The sequence below is a fragment of the Indicator indicator genome, chromosome 18, assembly GCF_027791375.1.
Source record: "Indicator indicator isolate 239-I01 chromosome 18, UM_Iind_1.1, whole genome shotgun sequence".
In the NCBI taxonomy this organism is placed as follows: domain Eukaryota; kingdom Metazoa; phylum Chordata; class Aves; order Piciformes; family Indicatoridae; genus Indicator; species Indicator indicator.
Window position 1 is genome coordinate 3,641,487 of NC_072027.1, and position 25,257 is coordinate 3,666,743.

General features: G+C 53.9%; 1 protein-coding gene across 1 annotated transcript; it reads left to right on the forward strand.

Annotated features, from left to right (window-relative positions):
- The first annotated feature begins 3,155 nt into the window (after positions 1 to 3,155).
- TCOF1 (treacle ribosome biogenesis factor 1) lies at positions 3,156 to 23,961 on the forward strand. Its single transcript, XM_054389186.1, has 16 exons — positions 3,156 to 3,266; positions 3,672 to 3,727; positions 7,027 to 7,172; positions 7,884 to 7,990; positions 8,270 to 8,609; positions 9,417 to 9,511; positions 9,891 to 10,115; positions 10,722 to 10,991; positions 15,354 to 15,522; positions 15,681 to 15,832; positions 18,234 to 18,483; positions 18,737 to 18,822; positions 19,544 to 19,760; positions 20,795 to 21,364; positions 23,018 to 23,115; positions 23,634 to 23,961. The coding sequence occupies exons 1-16, from the start codon at positions 3,156 to 3,158 to the stop codon at positions 23,661 to 23,663; spliced, it is 2,922 nt and encodes a 973-aa protein (XP_054245161.1). The 3' UTR covers positions 23,664 to 23,961.
- The last annotated feature ends 1,296 nt before the right edge of the window (positions 23,962 to 25,257 follow it).

Consider the following 25,257-nt stretch of genomic DNA (forward strand, 5'->3'; position numbering starts at 1 on the left):
ATCACCCCAGATCATGTCAAAGTAGGTCCAAATCTGTTCATCATAGAATCATGGAGTTGTTTAGGTCAGAAAAGACCTTTAAGCTCTTCAAGTCCAATTGTTAAGCCAGGACTGTCAAGCCCACCATTAAACCATGCCTCAGTATCACATCTAGACATCTCTTAAATACTTCCAGGGATGCTGACCCCACCACCTCCCTCAGCAGCTTGCTCCAGGCCTTGACAAGCTCTTTGATAAGGAAATTTTTCAGTATACCTGCAACAGGCAGTGCCTCTGTGGACAATGGGGGCTGAATCTCCACCCAACCTCATTTTCAGAGGCTTATGAAGTCACCTTCCCTTGGGTGCCCCTGTCCCCTCAGCCCAGGAGACACTTTTCACTGCTCTCTGCCCTGGGGTGATTTTTCTGGCTTTTTCTCTTTGGTTAGGAGAATCTGGTCTCCAAACCAGGCCACTAGCTGGTCATAGATTAAAATCATAGGCTGATTTGTGTTGGAAGGGACCTTTAAAGGCCATCTGGTCCAACCTGCCTGCAGTGAGCAGGGTCATCTTCAACCATATCAGGTTCCTCAGAGCCATGTCCAACCTGACCTGGAATCTTCTCAGGGATGAGGCTTTTAACACCTCTCTAGGCAACCTAAGCCCATTTCTCACCACCTTCACCATAAAATATTTCTTCCTTAAGTCTAATCTGAATTCCAGTTTAAAATCATTACCCCTTGTCCTATCACTACACTCCCTGATGAAGAGTCACAGTACCACAGTATCACAGTACATGAGAGGTTGGAAGGGACCTCCAGAGAGCATTGAGTCCAAGCCCCCTGCCAAAGCAGGATCACCCAGGGTAGTCTGCACAGGAATGCATCCTGGTGGGGTTTGAATGTGTCCAGAGAAGGAGACTCCACAACCTCTCTGGGCAGCCTGTTCCAGTGCTCTGTCACCCTTACTGTAAAGAAGTTTCTCCTCATGTTGGGGTGAAATCTTCTGTGTTCAGGCTTGTACCTGTTGTTCCTTGTCTTATCAGTGTGCACCACCCAAAAGAGCCTGGCCCCCTCCACTTGACACCCACCCCTCAGATATTTATACACATTGATGAGATCCCCTCTCAGCCTTCTCTTCTCAAGACTTCTCAAGTCCCTCCCCATCTTTCCTGTAGGCCCCCTTTAAGTACTGTAAGGCTGCTATAATGTCTCCCAGAGCTTCTCTTTTCCAGGCTGAACAACCCCAACTCTCAGCCTTCCCTCACAGCAGAGGTGTTCCAGCCCTCTGATCTTTTTTTCTTGTGCCCAGACCTTGCACCTCAGGTCGCCTCTGAGCAGCAGCAGCAGCAGCAGTCATGCTGGGCCAGCATCCCAGGCCAGCCTCCCCATCCCGGCGTGTGCCGTGGACACGTTTACACCAAGCATCAATAATGGTTTGTGCAGGGGGGAGGTCAGTCCCAGAAAGGGCCTGGCCAGGTCTGCATTTCATTTACTGGAGCTGTAAAACTGCCACCTGGCCAGTGGCTTTACAGCTTTTGGATGATGCTGGTGTCCAAGACATTTGGTGCAAGAGCCAGCTGGAGCCAGGCCAGTTTTATATTTAATCTTGCCTCTAAATACAAATAAAGGTTCTGTATTTGGAGTGAGCGACAGGCACACCATGGACATTATTAAACCTTCCAAAAATAAACCTCTGCCAAAATGAAGCAAGCCAGATTTTCCTGGAAAGTATCAGCACAGGGTTGGGGAATGGAACCAGGGCAGACCCTCTGCTGCTTGGCCCCTTGCCGACAGCTGCTCTGTGTCAGGAGCTCCTTCTTCCCTCTCACTGTTTGTTTGCTTTAGCCCCAAAATATCTTCCTTATATCTAGCCTAAATCTTTCCTCTCCTAGTTTAAACCCATTACCCCTTATCCTGTCAGAACAGGCCCTGCTGAAAACTGTCCCCAGCTTTCTTTGCAGGCACCCTACTGAAAACCTGCAATAAGGTCCCCTCCAAGCCAGGCTGAACCACCCCAACTCTCTCAGCCTGTCTTCACAGCAGAGGTGTTCTGGCCCTCAGATCATTTTCATGGCCTCCTCTGGCCCCATTCCAACAGGTCCTTGTCTTTCCTGTGCTGAGGACCCAGCACTGCAGATGGGGTCTCAGCAGAAAGGAGCAGAAGGGCAGAATCCCCTCCTTTGACCTGCTGCCCAGACTGCTGGGGATGCAGCTCAGGGTACGGTTGGCTTCTGGGCTGTAAGTGCACACTGCCAGCTCGTGCCCAGTTTTTCATCCACCAGCATCCCCAAGCCCTTCTCAGCAGGGCAGCCTGGGCAGCTGATGAGGGGCCTTGAACACAAGCCTTATAAGGGATAGATGAGGGAACTGGGCTTGTTTAAGTCTTCAGAAGAGGAGGGTTGAGTGGAGATCTCATCACCCTCTACAACTACCTCAAAGGAGGTTGGAGAGGTCTCCCTCTCTGGAGATATTCAGGACCTGCCTGGATGAGTTCCTGTGTGACCTGGTATAGGTGATTCTGCTTTGGCAGGGGGGTTGGACTGGATGATCTCTCGAGGTCCCTTCCAGCCCCTAACATTCTGTGATTCTGTGAGAGGTGGGGGTTGGTCTCTTTTCACATGCAACAAGTTACAGGACAAGAGGAAATAGCTTCAAACCGTGCCAGGGAAGGTTCAGGCTGGACATTAGGGAAGAATTATTGACACAAAGAGTTATCAGGCATTGGAACAGGCTGCCCAGAGAGGCGGTGGAGGTGCCTGAAGGTATTTAGAAGACGCGTGGGTGTGGTGCTGAGGGCTGTGTTTTAGCAGCAGCTGTGGGAACGCAAGCTGTGTGGAAGCAGTTGGACATGATGACCTCCGAGGTCTCTCCCAACCTCCACGGTTCTATGGGTCTAGGAACGTCCAGCCCAGCCCAGCCCTGAGGATTCCGCTCCGCAGTGCTGCTGGAGCACACAGCCGGAAACTCGAGAGGATGCTACTGCGACAGTCCCAATGCCGCCTGCTCCCCGCTGTCCCCTCCTCTGCCCTCCCTGGGTGTGCCACCGCGCCCCGGCCCCGCCATGCGGTGCCCCCGGCACTACACTTCCCAGCGGGCCGTGCGGCGGAAGCGGACGTGACGTCGCAGTCGCGCAGCACGCGGCGCCCCCGGGGCTGTGCCGAGTGGGGGCCGCGCCATGGCGGCGGATGGCCGCGGGAGCCGGGAGCTGCTTGCTCTCATCCACCAGCACCTGCTCCGCGGAGGCTTCGCCCGGGCGGCCCGAGAGCTCCAGGCGCAGACCGGGCAGGTAACGGGCAACATGGCCCGGGCAGGGGGGAGGCAAAGAGGCCGCGGCGGGGGCCGAACGCGGAGTCTGGGCCCTCTTAGTCCCACACCGAGCACCGGGCCCGCTCTGGCCTCGTGGCTCTGCGCCTGGTGCCTGCGTGCAGGCCTGGCCACAAGCCGGGTGGGAAGAAGGGCTGAAAGCGGCATTGCACGGGATAAAGCTGTCCCGCAACGTGATGCTCCCCGAACACGTGCTGCTGCGGGTGAAGTCCCGGCGGCGAGCAGGGGGCTCTGGCTGCAGCGGGACTGGCCCACGGCGGGGAGAGGAATACCATCCCTTTTTATTGGGGGTTCTCGGAGGGGTCTCTGCGGTCTCTGCTTCTGGCTGGTGGTCGCGTCCTGACCTGTGTTCCCTCTGTTTTCACAGAAATTGCTCCCTTCCCTCTCAGCTTCTCTCGAGGACATCTTTACTCACTGGGAAAAGTAAGTGGAAGGAGGAAATGACCATCGAATAGATTTCAGGCGGTGTTAACATCCCGGCTGCATGGCATGTGCGATCTTTACTTGCTGGAATTTTCCTCCTTGCCTCTGGTTTCAGACCAATTCTTTTCAGACGTTAAAGATTACTTTGGTCTAAAATTTCCTGAGATGAGTTGCTGCTTTGAGTGGCTGACGCTGTTCTCGCTCTTTGGGATTTTGAATCTGGAGTATTGAAGGGCTCAGAGTCAGGCTTTACTGGCAGCAAGCCTTTCCCTCTTCTGTTTCGCTTTCTTTTTAAAGCCACGTGCTTTGCAGGAATAATGACCGAGGCACGGAGAGATTGAGCAGCTCGAAACACCAAGGCTCTTACAGGGGCTTAAACTTTGGCACAGATCATGTTTCTTCTGACTCAGAGGAAGTCTTGGGTTCAGCCTGTCCTTTCAAGCTCTGACATGTTCAGTCCAACATCTTCCCACGTGGCAATTCCACTGAGTACCCCACGTGGAGGTCTGCAGTGTGGAGCCTTCCCCTCTGACCTAGTGTGAGCTGTCCCTGCCCATGGCATGGAGGTTGGAACTAGATGATCCTTGAGCTCCCTTCCAACCCTGGCAATTCTGTGATTCTCTGTGGGGTGTGGTGACCTTGGCAGCCACCCTGTGCACCACTCACTTTGCTTTGATGCTGGAGTGCAGTGCTGCGAGGTCTGATGGAACCACAGAACTGGGTTAGTGGAGAGTCAGTGCTGGGCTTCTGTGCCTGTGCTGATGGGGGTTGGAGTGGAGGTGCTCCTCAGCATGGCTGTACCAGCAGCCTTGGGAAGCAGGTGTTTGCTTCTGAGGTGTCTTCTGCTAGAACTCCTCCTGCCTTGCTGCTGCTCTGGTTCTTGCTCTTGTCTCAGCAGGATTTTCTTACTTGAGCAGCAGAAACACTGGGTCTTGGTGAGGATGTAGCAGCACAGAAACAGGTTTGCAGTTCCTCCCTCTAACAATTTATTGCTCTCTTGGGTAATGATGGTGACCTTTCCCTGTGCAAGTTAGCCCTGTAACTTCTAAAGCTTGGCAGGCAACAGGGCACTCTCATTACATTTAATTCCTTTTTCTCTACTGTCACACTCGTGTGGTCCCACCCCACCAGTCTGCCTTTTATTCTGGTGCCCCTGATGTGGAGTCACAGGGAGGGATGCAGGGGCCAGTAGTTTGGTTTCTCCCTGCCTAGCTGAAGTGCTCTCCCTGGGTGAGCTGTGATTCTTACATCTTGTCACTTCACAGGCCTGGAAATGTCTTCCTTCTGACTGCACTATGGCTGTTGCTCATCAAACTGAGGCTATCCTTGATGCTCTCCTTCAGAAACTCTTACAAAGTGAACCTAACAGTGGAGGTTTCCAGTTCATTAAGAGTAGCCTTCCTCCAGGGCTGCATTTAACCTCCTGGAAGGAATGGAAGTATGCCTGGAGGCAGGGCTAAGCTAGGCCAGCTCAACCCCAGGAGCAGCCAGTGCCTGGCAGTGCCAGTAGATTGGATGTGGCACTTGGAGCCATGGTTTAGTTGTCAGGAGGTGTTAGGTATTAGGTAATAGGTTGGACTTGATGATCTCTGAGGGCTTTTCCAACCTGGTTTAAAAAAAAAAAAAAAAAAGCCAAAACAAAACCACTGCTTTCCCCCACACAAGTATCCCTGAGCCCCTGGTCACTCCTGACAGATTCTCTCAGCAGTGTCTGTTGTGCTTTCCCCCACACAAGTATCCCTGAGCCCCTGGTCACTCCTGACAGATTCTCTCAGCAGTGTCTGTTGTGCTTTCCCCCACACAAGTATCCCTGAGCCCCTGGTCACTCCTGACAGATTCTCTCAGCAGTGTCTGTTGTGCTTTCCTCCACACAAGTATCCCTGAGCCCCTGGTCACTCCTGACAGATTCTCTCAGCAGTGTCTGTTGTGCTTTCCCCCACACAAGTATCCCTGAGCCCCTGGTCACTCCTGACAGATTCTCTCAGCAGTGTCTCTTGTGCTGTCAGCTGCTGCTGAATCAGGAAGGCGTTGGAGTGTCACTGCTGCCTCTGTGACTTGCCCTTTTATTTCCCTAAAGGAATTGTTTTAGCAGTTAACAGCACTTGGTAACAGCAGATGTGCCTTCTGCTTAGCCTGCCTGCAGACAGCTTGCCCTTACAGCTACACTACTGACACACCCATAAGAAGCATGGTCTTTGCTGGCCAAATCATTAAGATCTTATTTCTGATGTAGGTGAAGAAATAAAACAGGCTGAACTGTCAGAAAAGCAAGGATCTCTCTTTTTTTTTCTTGCCTCCTGACAGTTGTGGGTGTCTCAGGGCTTTCACCAGCTTAGCACTGCATTTGTGAATCACACAGCCATGTGCCCAGCCACTGGTAGCCTCCTAATAAAGCAAATGCATTGCCTGTGTTTTCATGTGAAAGTTAAAGATAACTTTCAAACCACATCATCTCTTCTGGTACAAATAGGATTCAGAGACATTTTTCTCCAGTTAATGTTTTAACCCAGCTGAAGAGCTTAAGTGTTTAATGCTGTGGATTCTTCCTCCCCCTCTTTGAACACATCTTCAGTAAGTCCAGCCACTTCCTTTCTTAAATCTCTCTCCAATCTGATTTCTCTGTGCTTTTGGCCTGTAAGCCCATGCTCAAGTGGCTTTTGCAGCCTTTTCCTGGCCTTGTGGAATAGCAAGACCTGACTGGGAGTCACTGCCCTAAACCTGGGACTGCATTTATTGTCTGTCTGTCTGTCTGTAGCTGTCTCCTGGAGCCATTGTGTTCTGTAGGATGCCTTTGCTCTGTTGTGAGCACCAGCCCCATCGTGTTAGGTCTTTATTTCTCTTCTAAAGTGAGAAAGAGTCTGCCTGGAACACAAAAGCTTCTCTGAGTATTGCAGGGATGTTTACCATGAGGGTGGTGGAACACTGGAGCAGGTTGCCCAGGGAGGTGGTTGAGGCTCCATCCCTGGATATACTCAAGGTGAGGCTGGACAGGGCTCTGGGCAGCCTCATCTAGTGGAGGATGTCCCTGCTGACTGCAGAGGGGATTGGACTGGATGATCTTGGGAGGTCCCTTCCAACCCAGACCATTCTATGTTGGTCTCTGTAGTTACCTGAGGGACTGGAGATGTCCCTTGCAGGTTAGAGAAGTGTTTTCTCCCACCCCCTTAGGAGCTGCAGTGGAATGCCTGCGTGTCTGAAGGCTGGAGCTTGACCTGGGAGTGGATGGATAACTGTCTTACAATTTGTTTAGTATCTATGTACCCCCTCACACCATTTTGATGCAAATTCTGTTCCCTCAGAACTCCCTCAAATACCAGGAGAAGAAAGGTGAGTGAGGAGGAGGAGGCAGCCATCCCAGAAAAGATCAGAGTTCCTGATCCCGTGAGCAGCTCTGAGAGCTCTGAGAAGGAAGAGGATGAGAAGGAGAAGGCGAAAGCTGCCAAGGGTAGGAGCCTTTCATCTGCCTGGTGTTGACAGAGAAGGACTGGAAGTTGTGCAGGAACAGCCCAACTTGTTTGGCTAGAGAAACTGCTTGCACAGTGCTGGCTATTCCCTTGTGCTCTTAGAAAAATAGGACATCTAATTTAGCAACCCCTTCTCATGTGGAGCTTCAGAGGAGCACAGATGTCTGCTAAAGCTAGAAAAAGCCTGTCATGATTCACTGGGGAGGGATGGCTGCTGTCACTTGGATGAAGGCTTGGAAACCTAGCACTGCCCACTCTGGAGTGACTTCTGGTTGGTCACAGGTGTCTGCTGGGCCAGCAAAGACAGGTCTGGTTCATGTATGAAGGAAGGATTTGTTAGCTGGTCTGGAGAGCCAGTGGCCTCTATCTGAGGGGCTAGATCCCTGGTGCAGCTGATGTGAGAGGCATTGGCTTGCATAGTCTAACAAAAGCCTGTATGGTTGATAAGTTTTGGCTCAGTCTCATCAGCTGTGGACCTTGGGAACATGCAGATCTTGGCAGGTTCCTTGTCTTGGTGGTAGGGAGCAGGCTAGGGTGGAGGAGCCTTGCCTGTTGCGAGGACAGCAGCCGTGGTGTGGGAGCAGGTGTGGAAATGCCAGCCTGCCTTGCCTGCTGTGGTCTTGCTCTAGACCAGAGGCCATGTTGGTGCTGGAGATGTGCTGACGTGATCTCTCTGTGGCTCTCCTGTGCAGCAGCCAGCCTCCCCCTGGCCACCAACTCCGTCGTGAACATAGAAAGCAGTGAAGATGAGGACTCCTCCTCGGAAGAGGAGACATCCGCCGGGAAAGGAGCAGGCACGGTAAGGTGATTCTGCCTTTAGCCTTGAAGGCTGACAGTGCTTGGAGGCCAGGCCTGTCCCAGGCTCCTTGGCACGTGTAGCATTGTGGGCTGGGGTGGCATTCATATTTAAATGACCCTCCTATACTGGCATAAGCCTTCCTTTTGATGCCTGTCCCCCAGGTGCTTCCCTAAAGAGCTGTATGGCTTGCCCAGCTGCCAGATGGCTGTGCAAGGTATGTTGTGTCCAATTTAGCCTCACATCTGTCTATAGGCTTTTAATTTCTCTTGTTTCCTGTAGGTGACACCAGCTGTGGTGAGTGGCAACGCTGCCAGCTCCCTGCATTCTCCTAGCAAAGCTGCTGCCCCAGCAGGCAGAGCGGCAGGGCCCTCTGCAGCAAACAGAACTGTGCTCTCACATAAGCAGCAGCCCAGTGCATCAGCTGTGTCTGCAGCTCCAGCCAAGGCTGAGCAGAAGCTGCCTGGTCCTGGGAAGTCCAACCATACCACAGCAGCCAAAGTAGGTCAAAGCAAAGCACTGGTAACTACCAAAGCATCGGAAAGCTCCAGCAGCAGCTCCTCGTCAGAGAGCGAGGAGGAAAAAGAGACTCCAGCTGCAAAGGCCCCAGCCCCCAAAGTGGGTAAGGAGCCTGTGGGGTGTGGTGAATGCATGTGTGCTCCAGCTTTGCTGTGGATCAGGTCTGAGCCGTGCCTTCTGCCTGTTCCTGTCAGCTCCCTTGCTGGAAAGCTCGGAGCGATGCTTGTTCCTTGGGGAGGCTGTGAGAACACTGCAGAGCAGCCAGCTCCAGAGCTCTGTGGGATGAATCCAGCATGCTTGCTCCCATTTCAGGCAGCAGATTCTGTGCTGAGATGTGTGTCTGGCAGCAGCCAGCACTGTGGGGTTGGAGATCACAGTATAGTGCATGTAGAGGAGGTGCAGCACTAACACTGCAGATGCTTTCAGCCTTTTAGAAAGGCACTGCAGCATCTTCTCTTCATTCTCAATTGCAGAGTGATTGGGTTTGGATTTTTAAGTCTGTAGGGAAATCTTTTACTGCTTTGAAGTGTGTGTGTTGGAGTGGGGGAGAGGGTGAGGAACAAATCATAGAAGCTCTCTTGGCTCTTTTCCAGAGGAGGTCCAGCCAGGCTGGATGCCCCTGCAGAGAGGTGTGTGAGGCGGTTCCCGTGAGGGTCAGAGAGTTGCCAGGAAGGATTTCTCATCTCTGCCTTTTCTCATGGGAGTGATGTTTGTGGGCCAAAGTTTGTCTGGAGAAGTTACTCCCAGCAGGCCCTTGATGCTTTCAGCAGGGCTGGACCCTCTTCCTGCAAATCCCTGTAGCTGTCTCTGTGGCTTGTTTTGTTTTCCTGACTTCAAAAGCTGCATTAGCATCATGCTCTGAGAGCCCAGAGCAGGCAGCAGCTGTGACATCTCCTCACTTGTGTTTCAGAGCCAAAGAAGGCAGCTGGGACTGCTGAGAACAGCAGTGAGGAATCAAGTGATGAAACATCCTCTGAGGAAGAGACTGCAGCTCCAACAGTCCAGGTAACCTCTGCAGGCCAGGGTCCTTGTCTCTAGGAAATCCCTTCCCTTGAAGGAGAGGAAGTGCTCCAGTGCTGTATTCTGACACCACCTTCCCTGGGTGCATGGGATCCCCAAACCCAAGGCCAGAGAAACACTCTGCATCAGAGATTTCATCCCAGTTCCTCCTAGTGCCTGAAGTTTAGGGAGATCCTTTGATTTGTAGGAAGCAGTTGGTGTGCAGCTCCAGGGGCTGTAGTCAGGCAGTCCATGGAGAAAGTGGCTTGCTTCAGATACTCCACAGCCCATGGGTCAGAACAAGCCTGCCCTGGCCAAAGTTGGTAAGGTAGCTTCTGAGATGTGACCTGATCCTCCTGTTCCCTTTTGTTTCCCCTGTCCCCAGGCAAAACCAGCTGGGAAAACAGTGCAGGCTAATGCAACACCTGTGAAAAGTGCCCCTGCTGCTGCAGTGCCCCTCAAGAAGAATGCAGTGAAGCAAACAGCACTGGCACCAAACCAGGCCAAACCCACACCCACAACGGTTCCTGGGGCTGCAAAGCCTGATGACACCTCAGAGAGCAGTGACTCATCTGACAGTGAAGATGAGGAGCCTCCATCCTTGCCCCAGGTAGGTCTGTCCCAGACTCCATCTCTCCTTACACACCTCTCCAGGGCCCAGAATTGCAGTGAAAAGAAAATTTTGTACATGCATGGAGTGTAGAGCAAAGTCATGCTGGGGTGGGGGAGGAAAGAGGCATTAGGGTGTTTTTAAAGCACCTCAGTGTCTTTGCTCTGAGCTTCAGTCAAGCCATTGTGCTTTCCTTAAAAGAATAATCCCCATCAGGACTTCCAAAGAAAGAAACAAACCCAGCAATTCTTTTCTCACCTGAGGAGGCAAATTGTCCTGGCTGAATTTGCCTCTCAGCTCTAATTTGCAATCAATAGTGTCTCATTTGTCAAGCTAGTGCAGTTTAGCTTCCCTGCTGTGGAGAGTGCACAGTGCTGTGAGGTACTTTGCTGGAGGGCTCTGGGGGTGTCAGCAGGCTGATGAAGCAGGTCTGGTCTTGTTCTCTCACCTTGGGAGCCAATCCCCACACAGCTAGATGAAAGGATTCCTTGTGTCCTGCCAGCTGCTGATCTTCCCTCAGTGTTTGCCTTTCCAGGGGGCTCTGAGACCTCTTCACAGCACTGCTGTGGGATCTGCCTTGTTTCACACTGTGCTTGTCTTGCCCAGACAAAGCCACCTCCAAAGCCCTCCCAGGCCACCCTCTCCCCGGTGAAACCTACACCAGCAGCATCGCTCTCCAGTAAAGCAGCTCCAGCTAAAACACTTCCACCTTCTGAAGGGAAGCCAGCCCCAAAAGCAGCAGTGCCAAAGCAGGCCAAAGCCACGCTGGGAAGGGCTGCTGCTGCCACGAAGCCTGCTGAAAGTATGAAGCCAGAGGAGAGCTCCAGCTCCTCCAGCAGCGAAGAGGAGGATCCCCCTGTGCCCATCAGCCAGAAGGTAGGAGGTGCCTCCTTCAGCTCAGTGCTGAGGGCTGGGATAAGCAGGACAATTGCTCAGCCTTTCAGTGCTACTGCTGAAACACCAGTAGCCTGTAGTGTGTTGTATCTCAGTCCCTCAGGAAGCTCAGTCTCTCCTTGGAAAGAAGTGTAGCCTAACTCTTCTCACCCACCCAAACCAGGCGAGGTGCAGGGGAACCTCTTTGATACCAACTCCTTCACTGGTGCCTTGCCCCTCTGGTGTGTGCAGGCTCACAGACAGCTTGGTCTTGTCTCTCCTAGGGAGATTTGTTTAGACCTCTCTTGAGAGGAGTCAGACCAGACTCGGATTTAGGTGGCTGATCTTGCAAAGGGAAGCACATCCCTTCTTAAGAGTGTCCCAGACACCTTCTGCATTGATTGTGAGCTGCAAGGTCCCTTTGGAAGGAGCCCTGAAAGCAGGGTTTGGGAGCAGGCAGCTATTTTCTGCAAGGGAGGAAGGGAAGCTGGGGGCAGAGCCTCACGTGTCCTTGCAAGGAGGCTCTTTGTCAACACGTCCTTTCTCTATTGACAGGCAGAAGCTAGAGAGACTCTGCATTTTGTCTTTATAGCCTTGGTCTGCTGAGGTGGGTGGAGGGGGATGCATCTCCAACAGTTGTCTCTGTGCTGCTCTCTTCCTGCATGATTATATGTGGAGCTTCAGCTCTTCTGATAGCTGTGCCATGGGGTCCCACTCCAAAAGCTTTGAGACTCATCTGTTGAGGCAGGGTCATAGGTGAAGGACCTACTGGGGTAGGTGTTTGTTTCCTGCCAAGTGTTGATTTGCAGCTGGCAGCAACAGGTCTTCTCCAGCTATTTAACTGCTTCAGCATCCTCCCTCTTGCAAGCTGGCAGTTACCCCTCAGCAGCCACAGTCAGCAAGGAAGAGCTTGTCAGCAAGGGAGCTCTATTTTTGCCAGGCAGGCTGTTTCTTCATCCCTGTTAGTAGCCTGCAGGCAGGGACCACGAGTGAAGCCTGAAGATAAACCATGAGGCTTAGCTGTGTCCACAGTCCTGTCCTCCCAGTCAAACTCTTCTTAGCTCATCCTCACCATCTGCTACTTGGGCATATGCTAACCACTGACTTACTGTATCCTGCAACTTCCTTTGGCTTCTGTGCAAGATCCAAACAGATAGAGAGCGTTGGAAGCTGCTTCATCTTTCCCTGTGGGGGTGGATTAGCACAATTAAAATGAACATCATGCCTAAATTGAACTGCTTAATTGGTGTGTTTACCTCTGAAGACTCAGGAATATTTAGGCAAAGAAGCTGCAAGGTGTTTGCATATTTTGGGGGGGAAGAATGGGGATGATGGTCAGTCTGGCTCGACCTCAAAGATGCTTGGATTGACCTCAAAGATGCTTTTCTTTTGGAACTGTTAATTCTGCTCTGCTTCCTCTTTCCTGGACATCTTGGGGACAAAGATGGCACTCAACTCAAGCCCTCTATGGATAGGCTTTGGCTTCTCTTACCAGGACTGGGTGTGAGATGCATCTCTGTGTGTTGGGAACCTGTATCTTCCCTGAGCACCCCAGAAGTTGTGCCTGCAGGTTTTCATCTTGGGAGGCAGCCCCTGTGGGGAGAGGCCACAAGGGAGTCCCACGTCTGCCAAAGGAGAGGGGAGTCCCTTTCCTAGGCTTGCTGTGTCGTGCCACAGCTGAGACTGGTGCCAGCCCTGGTGCTTTGGCAGTGCCACTGCTGAGCAGTGCTGGGCACAGGAGGCTCAGCCTTGCCTCCCCTGCTGGCATGCAGTGCTGCATGGTGCAAAGGGCCCCTGCGAGGTGGCAGATGGGCTGTGCAGCAGCTGAGTCACCACTTTGCTGAGCTGCAGGCAGCTCCTGCCTTGGGGGCTGGAGAGGAGCAGGAAAAATGATTTCCTCTTGAATGATTTCCTTCCTTTCATGAGTTACTTCAGTACCTGGTACTCCTTCAGTTGTCAGTTGTAGAACCATGGAATTGTCAGGGTTGGAAGGGACCCCAAGGCTCAGCCAGTTCCAACCCCCTGCCATGGCCAGGGACACCTCACACTACATCAGGCTGGCCAGAGCCTCATCCAGCCTGGCTGCAAAAACCTCCAGGGATGAGGCTTCCAGCACCTCCCTGGGCAACCTGTGCCAGTGTCTCATCACCCTCATGGGGAAGAATTTCTCCTTAACATCCAATCTGAATCTCCCCATTTCTATTGTTTTTCCATTCCCCCCAGTCCTATCCCTACCTGACACCCTAAGAAGTCCCTCCCCAGCTCTCCTGTAGACCCCCTTCAGATACTGGAAGGCCACAAGAAGGTCTCCTTGGAGCCTTCTCTTCTCCAGACTGAACAGCCCCAACTCTCTCACTCTGTCTCCCTAGCAGAGCAGCTCCAGCCCTCTGCTCATCCTCGTGGCCCTTCTCTGGACACCTTCCAGCATCTCCAGATCCTTCTTGTGATAGAGGCTCCAGAACTGGATGCAGTACTCCAGCTCTCTCTTGCCCTGCTCCCTGGGTGTCCCTCAGCCATGCTGCTGGCCTGACTCCACCTGGGGCCATGCTGCAGGACATGATGGCTGTCAGCCATCTGGCAGTGACTGAGGGGAGGTGGATGGAAGGACCTCAGCCTCCTCCCAGGAAGATTTGAGGAGTCCTGCTGCTGTGTGATGCTTACGTGGTTTCTCCGTGGGTGCTGCTAGGTTCTTTGTGTCAGGATGCTTCTGGATGGCAGCTCCTTCCCATCCTGCTAGGTTAGGAAATGAAGTAGCCTTGTGCCATGCATCTGAGCAGGGGGAAAAGCCAGCCCTGTTGCAACGAAGGTCTTAAAAGTGAGTGAGGTCTGCTCTTGGTGGTGCTCTTGCCTTGCACAGCTGTGCTTGGGACAGGAGTGAGAGGAGCTCACACGTTCCAGCAGAGTGTGAATTCCTGTGTCTGCCTCAAGTAGCTCTCTCTCTTCAGCCAGCACTGCAAATCTGGCCTCTCTCCTGGAGATTGTGACTCACTGCTATCAAAACAAAACAGAGAAGTGAGGTTTGCAGTCCCCCCTCCCCGGGAGCTTGTGGAGGTTTCTGTTTCTCCAAGCAGAGTCAGAATGTGCTTGGCTTGTTCAGAGAGCTGCTCTGTGGTGGGATAAACATGCAGATGCTGTTGTCTGTTTAGTGTTTGGCTTTGAGATGATAAACACTGCCCCAGTGGCAGCCCTGGGTGGGGCTGTGCCAGGAAGCACAGTAAGATCTCTCCTGCCAGGAGGCTGCTAGGCTGGTGCTCAGCTGCTGGCCAGGAGCAGCCCCTGGGTGAGCTGGCACTGCTGAAGTCCTCCTGCTCCTCTGGCATGGGCCAAGAGGGTTTCACCACGCTAGCAGCAGGGCAGGGTTGGGAGAAGGGGGGTGGCAGGGGCTGTGCAGCCACACAGGAGTCTCTCTCACCTTCCTGTGGGAGCTGCCAGCTGCCATCAGGTGTGGGTTGGATGGGGTCTGCCTGCCCTGGCAGGTGTGATGTGTTCTAGCAGAGCAGGCCAGAGATGAGCCATGAGTGGAGTAAACTGAGTGGGTGCAGAGCCTGGAGAAGGTCTATGGGGGGTGAAGGTAGCAGACCCCTGAGCAGGGTCTCCCCCTGCCACTGCTGGCCCTCAGCAGTGTGCTGGAGAGGTGTCTGCTGCCCTCAGCCCTGGCAGGAAGGAGATCTCTCACCTGCCAGCTGTGCATCTGCTGCTGTGACACCTGTGGCTTCCTAGTGCTGACACAGAAGTTGCTCAGGGCCTGTCCTGGGGCATCAGAGCACTGATGGGTGCCATAAAAAGGCACCCAAGGGAGCTGCAGGGTTTCTGCCACCTAGAGATTTCTAAACTCTTAGAGCTGTTGATGGATCAGCTTCCACAGTGGGTCTTGCTCTGCCCCTGCCCTACCCTCTGTGTTCCCCAGTGAGCAGACAGCAGAGCTCTCCAGCAGCTCTAGGTTGCAGCTGCTCTGATGCTGTCTGAATCTTGCAAGTGTTTTGGCTTCCCAGCTGGGGGGAGGTCACACTTGAGTGCCTTAAGAGGGAGTCTGGGAGCTGCAGTGCTTCTCCTGCCCAGCCAGTGTCTCAGCCTCAGCAAGGAGCTGCTGCTGAGTGCTGTTAGGCCTGGGTGCTCGTGCAGGGAAACATGCTCAGGCTTCCTGCCAAAGGCACATTGCTCAATGCAGTGCTTCATGCTCAGCAGCTCCATCCAGGCAGCAACTGAAGCCCTCTCCAAGCCTGCCAGCCCCAGGATGGAGTGAGTGTTGGTAGCAGCTGTGGTAGGGTAAAACAAACCCCAGCTTGAGCTGAAACTGCACTTCAACCCCCAAACACCACCTGTACTAACACCACCTTCCTGGGCCTGTGTTTGTTTTTTGTCAAGAGATTAACAGAACAGCCTGGGCCTGTTCCCAGCCTGGGCCAGGCTGCTAAAACTGGGCCACCTGAAAAAGCAGTGGGAAGCACCTTGAATAGCCAGGCCTCAGAAAGTGAGAGCAGTGACTCTTCTGACAGTGAGGAGGAGACCTTGGTGGCACAAACACAGCCTCCACAACCTGGTAAGTCTCCTGGCAGTGCCCAGATGCCTCACCAGCAGCCTCATAGGTTTGCCTCTCTCCCCTGCACGTAGAGCAGTCCAAGCCTGTTGTGGTAGCTCCTGCTCTGGACAGCCAAGGAGAGAACTTTCTCATGATGAAAATCTCTTGTGTTTTTCCTGCAGTAAAAGCCAATGTTGTGCCCCAGCCAACAAATGTGAAGAAGGCTCCAGCTCCAGCCCCAGCCCCAGCCCCTCCACCTGTGGCCAGCAGTGATGATTCCAGCGAGGAGTCAGATTCAGAGGAGGAGATAGTCCCTCCTACTCAGGTAAGGAGCTGCTGGCTGTGGATCCTCTTCATCCTGCATGCTCAGGAGGTCTCAGGACTTGTGAGGTGGTGGGTGGGTGATGGGTGCAGGGAGGAGCCCTCCCCTTGGCTGGATCAGGCTCTCTTGGCAGAGCCCCTGGGTCTGGCTGAGCCTGGCTCCCGTGCATGAGAAGCTGGCAGCCTGTGAGAGCTGGGCAGGGTCTGAGTGTTCTGGCATGGCTGGGTGCATGAGCCCACAGCTCCTCTGGGTCTCTGCCCTATTTTCCCTGCTCCAGGACTAGCAAAGCAGCCAAATTCCTGCTGGCAGGGTCTTTCTGTTAGCTGGGTGACTCCAAGACAGTCCTGCCCTGGTTCCTCCAAAACCCTGGGCATGGAATGCAGCTGGAGCTCTCTGGACTCACCTTCCCAAGCCTTGGGAGGCTGGAAGGATCTGCCCTGAAGGGTGGCACAGTGATCCTGCTGCCTTTCAGCTTGTAGAGGGGAAGTGCCCCCTCCTCTCAGACCTGAGGCTCTTGATGTCTGCATGCCAGTTCCACAGGGCTGTGGCTGAGCTCCTTAGGACCTGAGCTGCCCTGCATGAAGCTGTCTTGGCTGTCTCTGCACCTCTGCTGCAGTTTGAGCCTGAGGAAGAAGCCATGTGAAGAAGCACTGGCTGCTGTTCCACTCCTCCATGGTGCTGGCTTGGCTGGAGCTCCTAGCCCAGGGCTTGGTGGCCACTTGTGCTTCTTGTCCCACACACATCCCCTGCCTGGCCAGCACCTTTCCTGGCAGGTTCTGTGCACTCAAGCAAACCTTTGCCTGTGCTGGGCTGATGCTGTGGGGGCAGTGTGAGGGCTGCCTCCCTGCAGCTGTGGGCAGGCAGTCAGGCAGGCAGTCCAGGCAGCCCCTGCTGGAGCGTGTTTATAGCACCAGGGCTGTAAAATAACCCAGCTGCTGTAACCTGAGCCCTGTGCAAGGCAGCCCAGAGCAGCTCTGCATGATGGAGCTTTGCCTTCTCTTCTGAAGGGCCAGATGTTGTGTGAGGGAAATGTCAGCTCACAAAGGCCCAGCTTGTCAGGAGATGTGGGGAGGGGAGGCTGCTCTCCTAGCCTTGTTTGTAACTCAAACCAGGAGGCTGAGCACTCCTTGGTGGCCTCTGCTCCCTCTTCTGCTGGCATTTGTGTTCTGGACCTGATGTTGGTGTCAAGCTCTGCTATTTTTATCTCCTCTTACCTTTAGCTCCAAATGTGAGTCAACAAAATTGCTTCTTGTAAGTTTGCTTCCCCATTTGTGGCTTGCTTCTGGACCTGCAGGCAGATTTGCCCTCTGGTTGTCCTTCCCTTTCTCTCTGTCACCAGCTGACCTTCCATGTGTGGTTTTTAGGGTGTAGGAGATGCCCTGGAATCCAAGTGCCAGCTTTGCAAAGTAGGATTATGAGCTGCAGCCTTGCCAGTGCTGCAGTGGATAGGGATCTCACAGCCTGCCTGGCACATCACATCTTGCCTGCCTGCCCTCAGGATGGGTGCCTCTGGGGCACTGAGGTCATACCCAGGCACTCCCAGGCTGCTGACCTTCACTTCTTTGCTCCTGGCTGTGCCAAAGACCCTGCCCAGAGGCTCATAGGAAACAGAGCTGGCCTGTAAAGGGCAAAAAAAAAAAAGTAAATAACTATGAGGCTTGGTGCTGTGCTGCAAAGGAGGGAAGGGCTCAGTAGTTAGTGGTGGCTTGGTTCATGCTCCTGTCTATTTTCCCTCCAAGTTGTGTTCTGTCCTGATTTTCTTTCTCATCTCTGTTAGGTTCTGTCCCAGCAGAGTGTCAAAGCAAATAAGGTTTTGAGCACAGTGTCTGCCAAGGATAATGCCACACTGCCCACAGGGAAGGGGCTGAAAGCTGCTGCTGTGCCTGCAGTCAGCAGAGCGTCTGAGAGCTCCGGCCGCGATGCCTCGGAGCAGGCCAAAGAGGTAACCATGCTGGAGACTGAAGGGAGGAACTTCCCTGGGGAGAGCCAGCCTGGGGCTGTGTGCCCAGCTGAGGGACTGTGTTCATGGAGGGGGGCTGCTCTGTTTTACTTTGCCTTTTTTTTTTTTTCTGCCACTGTTCTGCACCCTCAGGTGGGGCAGATGAGCAGAGGGTTGCCCTGCTGCTTTTGCTGTTCCTGCCTCCCAGCTGGCTGAGTAGTTTCTTCCTCCTTTTACGAGAGCAGTACCTTGTGCAGTCAGGACTTTGCTTTCTCTGTGGAGTGGGGGGAGATGGGGTCTCTGTGCCCTGCAGGAGGGGTTCTTGGGCTAACTTTGGCACTAATTGGAGCAGTATGGCTGAAGAAGGGCTGAGGTGCTCCAAGCCCATCTGCTCTGGGCTGCTTCTGATACTTCATGGGCGTGAGCAATTACTGCTCTTCAGATGCTTTCATCTTTCTCTCCTAGGCCTCCACTGCTCCTTGTCTAAAGCAAACAGTTCCTGTGGGAAAAGCTCCTCCAGCCAGCACTGCTGCCCCACAGGCTGCTTCACTCCCAGGAGGTGCCACTGCCAAGTCAAAGAAACCAGGCCTGCAGCCAGTGCAGGATGCCCAGCTGAGCCAGGCTGTGCCACCCCCCCAGGCAGGGGACACCTCAGACAGCAGCAGTTCCTTGGACAGCAATGATGAGGAGACCCCCAAGCAGCCCCCCAAACCTGGTCAGTTTTCCTAGGAGATGTGCTCAGTGCTGCTGGCCAGGCCAGGGTGGGGACAGTGTTTTGTTACCCCGTGGGAGGTGTCACCTTCACATAGTGGGTGAAGTGGGGGTTCCTCCTCTTCAGCTTGGCACAACACTCCCCCTTCTCTGGGGTCAGAAGGCTTTTTGGTGGCAGTAACTTGTGCTGGGAAGGTGGAGCTCACCTCCAGGCACGAGTGATGGATTTAATGGGATGAACTCTGCTCTTCCAGCAGGCTCACAGCAGAAACCAGCAGGGATCCAGCCAGCCCACAGCTCCTCCTCAGAGTCCAGTGAAGAGGAGGAACAGGCAGCATCACAGGTATGGTACTGGAGCAGGGCTGGGATCTTCTTGGGTCTTGCAGCTGGCTCCTCAGTAGGACAGAGGATTGAGAATTCTCAGCCATAGCAAGTGGGGTGCTGGAGGGTTTTGCCAGCACAGAAGTGGGGGTTCTCCAGTGCAGTGCTGTGAGCAGGGCCTTTTGGTAGGGGCAGGGAGGGGCTTCTGAATCTGGAATTCTTCCCCAGGCAGCCTGGCCTTGGGTCCAGGCCTCTTTGTGCCCTCCTCAGAGGGAGGGATAGAGGAGGTGGTGCCCAGCAAGGGTTAAACCGGGGAAATAGTGGCAGAGTGCCAACAGCAGCAGGGTTTTGTTTCCCCACTTTTATTTGTAACTTAACCCGTGTCCAAGCCATTAACTTCCCTTTGTCAGTAACGTGCAGGGAGTGCAGCACATCTGCAGTGCATTAGCTGTGCGTGGGTGCCTGCTAACGGCCAGGAGCCTCCCCCAAGCCTGCTTTACTGGGTGAGAACAAAGAGGAGAGCCTCTCACCATCAGCTCTTGTGGCTGTCAGCTCAGCCTGTGGCTGGCAGTGCTGGCCCAGTCACCTGGCAGCCCTGGCCTGGCTGTGGGGGTCGCTGCCCAGGTGGCCAGAGGTGGGCCCTGAGCTCAGAGCGTGGGGGCAATAGCAGCAGAGACAGCTCTGTGTCTGGTGTGCGGGAGGCTGCCCTGCTGTGGCTCCTCAGCCTGGCTGTGCTGTTTCAGTCCCTCCTCACAGGCTATGAGGGCCCCTCCAAGCCTCCAGCAGCAGCCCAGGCACCAAAGACGGTTCCCCCCCAGCCTGTGGGCAAAGTGGGGCAAGGGAAGGCTGCAAACTCCCTCACCAAACCCTCCCTGACCGCGGCCCCAGCCAGCAGCGACAGCAGCGACAGCAGCGACTCGGATATGGATGTGGAGCAGGTGGCTACAAACCACAGAGCAGGTGAGGCTGCTGGGGCAGGCTGGGGAAGCTGCTGGGGCAGGGTAGGGAAGCTGCTGGGGCAGGGTAGGGAAGCTGCTGGGGCAGGGTAGGGAAGCTGCTCGTCCCGGCGGCAGAGCGGTGCTGGCACAGCAGGCTGCCCCTGCTGGTTCCCGTTCCCAACGCGTCTGCGCGGCGGAGCACGGCGTGCTGCTGCCGCCTGCTGGCTGCCCCTCGCCATCACACCTCTCCAACGCAGCGCCCCTCTGGGGCTGGCTGGCTTGCTTGTGAGGTTCTGTGCCTTTGCCTCTTCTGAGTTCTGCTTTAGCTGCAGTAATTAATGCAGCTAATGGCAGCAGGCAGCGTGCACACTGCATTGCTGTGCTGTGGTAGCAATGGCTTCTACAGAAGATTCAAGCACTAGCTGAAGAACGTCTGCCACACGGTTGTTGGTATTCAAACCTCCCCTTGGTCTTTCCTGGGCTCTGTATTGTGTCTGGAGGGCAGAGGAGGGGAAGCAAGTGGGGAGACCTGTGGAGAAACAAAATTTCCTGCCACTTCCCTGTCACCCTGCTTTGTTTGTGAATTGTGAAACTTGGAGCTGGAAGCTGCTTCTGCTCTGGTGTGACCCTGGCACTTTCAGATGAGCTCTGGTCTGTTCTGAAGATTCAGATGGGTCTTTTGGCCTCTTGGGCACGTTGTTAAGTTATGCATTGTTAAATTGAGGAGGTCTGAGCTATATATAGGTTCAGGAAGGGCCAGGTACTGAGGGATAGACCATTGATGATGGTGTAGGCATCCCTTCCACCTTGGCAAGTCCCTGACTTGCTGGGGGTGGTGTCCTGGGAAAGGACTGCTCTAGCCATGCTCCCCTGGCTTGTGCTGCATTTCCCTCTAGTCAAACAGCAAAGCTGTTGTGCCCGAGGCATCTTTTGCTGCACTGCTGGCCAGCAGGTTGTGCTTCTCCTCTTCAAACAGCTTTTTCCATCCTCCAGTAACTCTGTGGTCTATGTAATGGATACTCCCTGAGTTGTCTTCTCTCTCTTGTCACTGTGCAGAAAACAACCCTCCTCTAGGGCAGGAAACCACAGGAACCTCCAACAAAGAGAAAGTGGCAGGAAAAACAGAGCCAGGTCCTACCAGCCTCAAAGCTTCCCGACCCAAGAAAGCCCTGGCTGTGAAACAGAATGATGTTGGGGCAAAAGGGGTGCAGGTGACCCCAGCATCACACACACCACTCCCTGTCCCACAGGCAGAGGAGTCCAGCTCTGGGAGCGAAACTGAGATCAGCACTGCTGCCAAAGCTCCTGCAGTGCAAACACTGGAAGGGTTGGAAGGGAAGAAGAAGAAGAAGAAAAAGGAGAAAAAAGAAAAGAAGGAAAAAAAGAAAACTTCCTCCACAGCAGACAAGGCTGTGAAAACATCTAAGAGCAAAGACAAAGAGAACAAGAAGCAGAAAATGTCTCAGAAGAGGAAGCTGGCAGGAGAGGATGAGGCTGTTGTGCAGCCCAAGGAGAAGAAGCAGAAAGGACAAGCTAATGAAGAAGTACCCAAAAAGAAAAAGAAGAAAGCAGCTGGCGACCTGGAGAAGCTGCCAGACAGCAAGGAAAAGAAAAAAACAGTTAAAAGTAAGTGTGCCTCATCTGGGGCTGCCTTGGCAGTAGGTTCTTGCAGCTGATGCACCTTCAGCCTCTGCTTGGGGCCTTGTAAGGAGTACCCTGCCCACTTTCCTGTTAGCTTCTTGCTTGGCTCTTTCCCTCTTGGCCCACCCAAAGCCCCTGCCAGGTTTTTGACACCCCCCCTTCAGTGTTTTTCTGCAGTCTCAGCACCAGGCCCTGGTGCAGGCAGCAGGCTGGGCCCTCCTGCCCCTCTGTCCTGCATCCATCACAGCAGGAACTGCATGAACGCAGTGATCCTGGCTGCTTGCCGAGCAAACTGGGCTCCCTCTGCATCTTCTGTGGCATGTCCTGTCCCTCCAGGGCTTTGTCCTTTCCTGGCCTTTATCCTGCCTGGAAGCAGCTGTCTAGTTGAAGGCTGGCAAAAGTTTGAGGTGAGTCTGCATTGAACCTCCTGAGGCCTCCTTGCCCCCTGGCATGCTCTGCCTGCCCGCGCTGGGCTTGGCAGAGCTCTCGCTGGTTGTAAGCCACAAGGCTGTGAGCTGCCTGCAGCAGAGCCATGCAGAGCAGCTCTGCCAACCCAGCTGCCAGCTTCCCTGGCTCCTCTGTGGCAAACACAACCCGTGCTGGCAGAGAGCTAAGGTGAAATGTGGCTGAGGAAGGCAGGCAGAAGGTGCCTGCCATGCTGCGGGCATTGCAGAGGAGGCCTAGCATCCACATGCACACAGCTTTGTGTTAGTCAGAGCTTCCTGAACGTGGCCTCTTGCTGCCAGCCTCTCTAAACGAGGTCAGCCTTGAAATCTGTGCTGTCATCTGCCCTGTCAGCCACTGCCATACCCATGGGGCAGCCGTGTCCTGGCCTGACCCTGCCTGATCAGCATCTGTGCTGCAGCATGGTGAGCAGCTCCTTCCAGAGCTGCAGCTCAGGGCTGTTACTGCTGCTTTCAAAGCCCTGGAGAAAGAGGAAGATGGTAGCAGCCTCCTGCTTCTTGCTCCCAGTGAAGTGTTTCCTGCCTCTCATACCTGCCTGCCTCTCTGCTGTGCTCTGTTTGCTGCCCTCATGCAGAGGCAGCTCTTGCTCTCTGCAGTGCAGACTGCATTAGCAGACTGGAGCTGTTCAGTGCTTTCTTGCTTTTTAAAACAAGAAGGGAGTCGGAATGGCTGGGCCAGATCTGCTGGGGGTTCTGTTGTGCAGAGATGCAGCCCTTCATTTTGGAGGAGCCAGGCTTGTCTGTCAGCCCTGGGGTGGGCTGCTGCACAGGGATGCCTCATGGAGCATGCTGAGCTGAGCCTGGTGTCTGTCCATCCTGTGTTGGTAGCTCCCCTTGCTCTGGTTTCTGGCATGTGCCTGGCTGCTTCCATGCTGCAGCAGTTCCCCAGGAGTGGGTAGGCAGCAGGATGTGGAAAGAAGGGGATCCTGTGTACTTCTGCCCACACATGGTCATGGATGGTGGGATCAGACCACTCTGGCACAGAAGTACTTGGAGAAACACCTCTGGGTGCAGCTGTCTTGTACCAGGGCTCTGCCCTCACCCCCTTACTGCTCTGGAAAGCCTGCTCAGCTTTGGATGTGGTGAAAAGCTTACTGGGGGTGCTCCTACCACTCAGTACTCCATCTCACACCAGAATCCCTCTCTTAGTTGATTTTTCTTTTCTCTTTCCCAGAAAAAAAGGCTGGAAAAGAAAAAAAGAAGAGCAAAAAGATGCCTTTGGAAGGGGAGCCTGTAGCAGATGGCTCTGCTGAGGTTCCCAAGAAGAAGAAGGTATGTGGAATCCCCTGGCACTGGGATGAGTACCACACCACCATGTGGTACTCATCCCTGCAGCATGCCAGGCTGGAGAGGAACAGAGCTGTGTCCTGGCCTTGCTGGCAGTGCAGAGGAGGCTGTGGTTGATTGTGGCTTGTCTTGAGATACCCCTGACCCCTGGGTGGGGTTGGGGGGGACTTGAAGAAGAGCTTGTTCCTGTATCACCCTGGAGAGATCCTTTTCCCTGCAAGGGTCAAGCCCAAGGGTTCTTGTGGTAGCAGAGAACCTGCCCAAGGAGTAAGTGCTCTTCTTCAGCTGTCTCTTCAAGTTGTTTCCAACCAGAAACAAGCTCCTGAGGGTATGGTGGGCTGCTGCATCCCATCCCATGGGCTAGAAAAGGGGACAGAGGGAGGCTACAGGGACACAAACATCCTACAGAGGTGGTAGCCAAGAAGCTTGTGGCTTTGCTGGGTGCATCATGTTTGTGGGGCAGATAGATACTGATCTGTTTTTCTATTTTCTTTTGTTTTTAGAAGAAGAAAACAGCTGAGCCTGAAGGATAGTGAGAAGGTACATGGCCCCTGGGGACTGTCAGTTGGTACCTCTGAGCAGCGGTCACCTTGGCCAAATTCCGTCCTCCTGGGCCCACCTTGGGAAGACAATGAACCTTCTGAGTCAGCCTGGCCTCAGGTTAGAGGTCCAGGGAGTGGAGCAGTGTAAGGACAGTCCTGCAGCAGCGTCTTGGCTCCTCTGGATGTGTTTGACCTCAACTCTTCAGCTGCTGAGAACTGGATGTCCAGCCTGGACGCCGCTGTCCTCTGTCATCAGCAGAGCTGAGTGGCCTCTGGCAGTGTCTGTCTGTCCCTGCTGACCACAGGGAGCTTGCAGAAGTGCTGTGGCTGAGGTGGTGATGTTGTAGTCACCTGGAAGTGGACCAGATGCTTGTGGCCTGGCTCTGCTGGGCTGTAAGGCTGTTCTCCTCCTCCCCACCCCTAACTCTTTCAACTCCTCTCCCCCAAGGTACCACATCCCTGTGCTTAAGGAGTTATGGGTGAAGATCAAACAGTAGAGAGGAAAGGAAAGCCTGGCAGGAGAACTTCAACTCTTGGTTTTGTTTTTAAATAATAATTTATAACTCCTTTTAACTGTGACCTCTAGAGCAAAGCAGTGTAACTTCCTGCCTCCTCCTGCCCTGCTGGGGGCCTGGAGATGATTTCTTTGTTGCCCCCCTCCTGCCAGCTTGTTTGTTGCACAAGAACTGAACTGAACTGAACTGAAGGAGGCAGGCTGACCAGAGAAGAGCCAGCTTGAAGAAACTGCTTTCCTCCTAGTTGACACCCACCCATCTCTTTTCTCCTCACAGAGCTATATTTTTTAAGAGCAACTTTGACCTTTTCTGGTTTATTTTTCTCCCCCCCCTTCAGTGATTTGTAGTGTCAGTCCTTTTGCTACAACAGAAGAGAGCTCTTTGGGGTTACTTTTTATTCTAACACTGACAGCAGTGATTTTCATGTTCCTGGAGTTGCACTGAACAGCTGTGTCCAGCAGCTGTTCTCAGCCAAGGTGGCATCATGTCTTGTGGTTTGGTTTTGTTTTGGGGTTTTTTTATGGACTACAAAATAAATAAAAGAAGGGTTGGATTTGGCTTCAGCTGCTTCCAGGGGAAGGGAGGTGACCCAGGGCAGGGAGGCAGAGCAGGGCTCAGCCATCTCAGGAGGGGATGTTGCAGGTAGAAGAGCACTGCCCAGGCTTTCCCCAGCTTCACAGGCACTGCTTCAGGCCCTGGGGAAGAAGGAACTGCTTCTGCCTGCTCCCTGAGGACAAGCAGATGCTCCTCATCTTTGAACTGCATGTTCTAGGGGGGGCTTGTCTTGTGTTCTCCTTACTGCAGTGAGAGCAGCTTTGTGCCTCACCCTGTTCAAACAGTGGCAGCAGCCACCCTGCACCTTGTCCTGGGCTTCTGCCTGGCTTCCTGGCTGCGTTCCCAGCCCCAGGATTTAGGAGGTGAGGGATGGGATTCCCTCACCCTCCCTCCCACACTGCAGAGCCTGGCTCTGCGGAGGAGTGCAGAGCTCCCTGGCAGCTGCTCTAGCAGCCCAGAGATGGCTCCTGGCACCCACAACTCACTTCAAAGCTGACCTCAGCCTCCCAGGCTGT

Bases quoted from the DNA above. Each gene is read 5' to 3' on its own strand.
- TCOF1 (XM_054389186.1), top strand. From the start codon at position 3,156: ATGGCGGCGGATGGCCGCGGGAGCCGGGAGCTGCTTGCTCTCATCCAC. The intron at 8,610-9,416 runs GTAAGGAGCCTG...CTTGTGTTTCAG, and splicing joins GGCCCCAGCCCCCAAAGTGG to AGCCAAAGAAGGCAGCTGGG. The intron at 21,365-23,017 runs GTAAGTGTGCCT...TCTCTTTCCCAG, and splicing joins AAAGAAAAAAACAGTTAAAA to AAAAAAAGGCTGGAAAAGAA.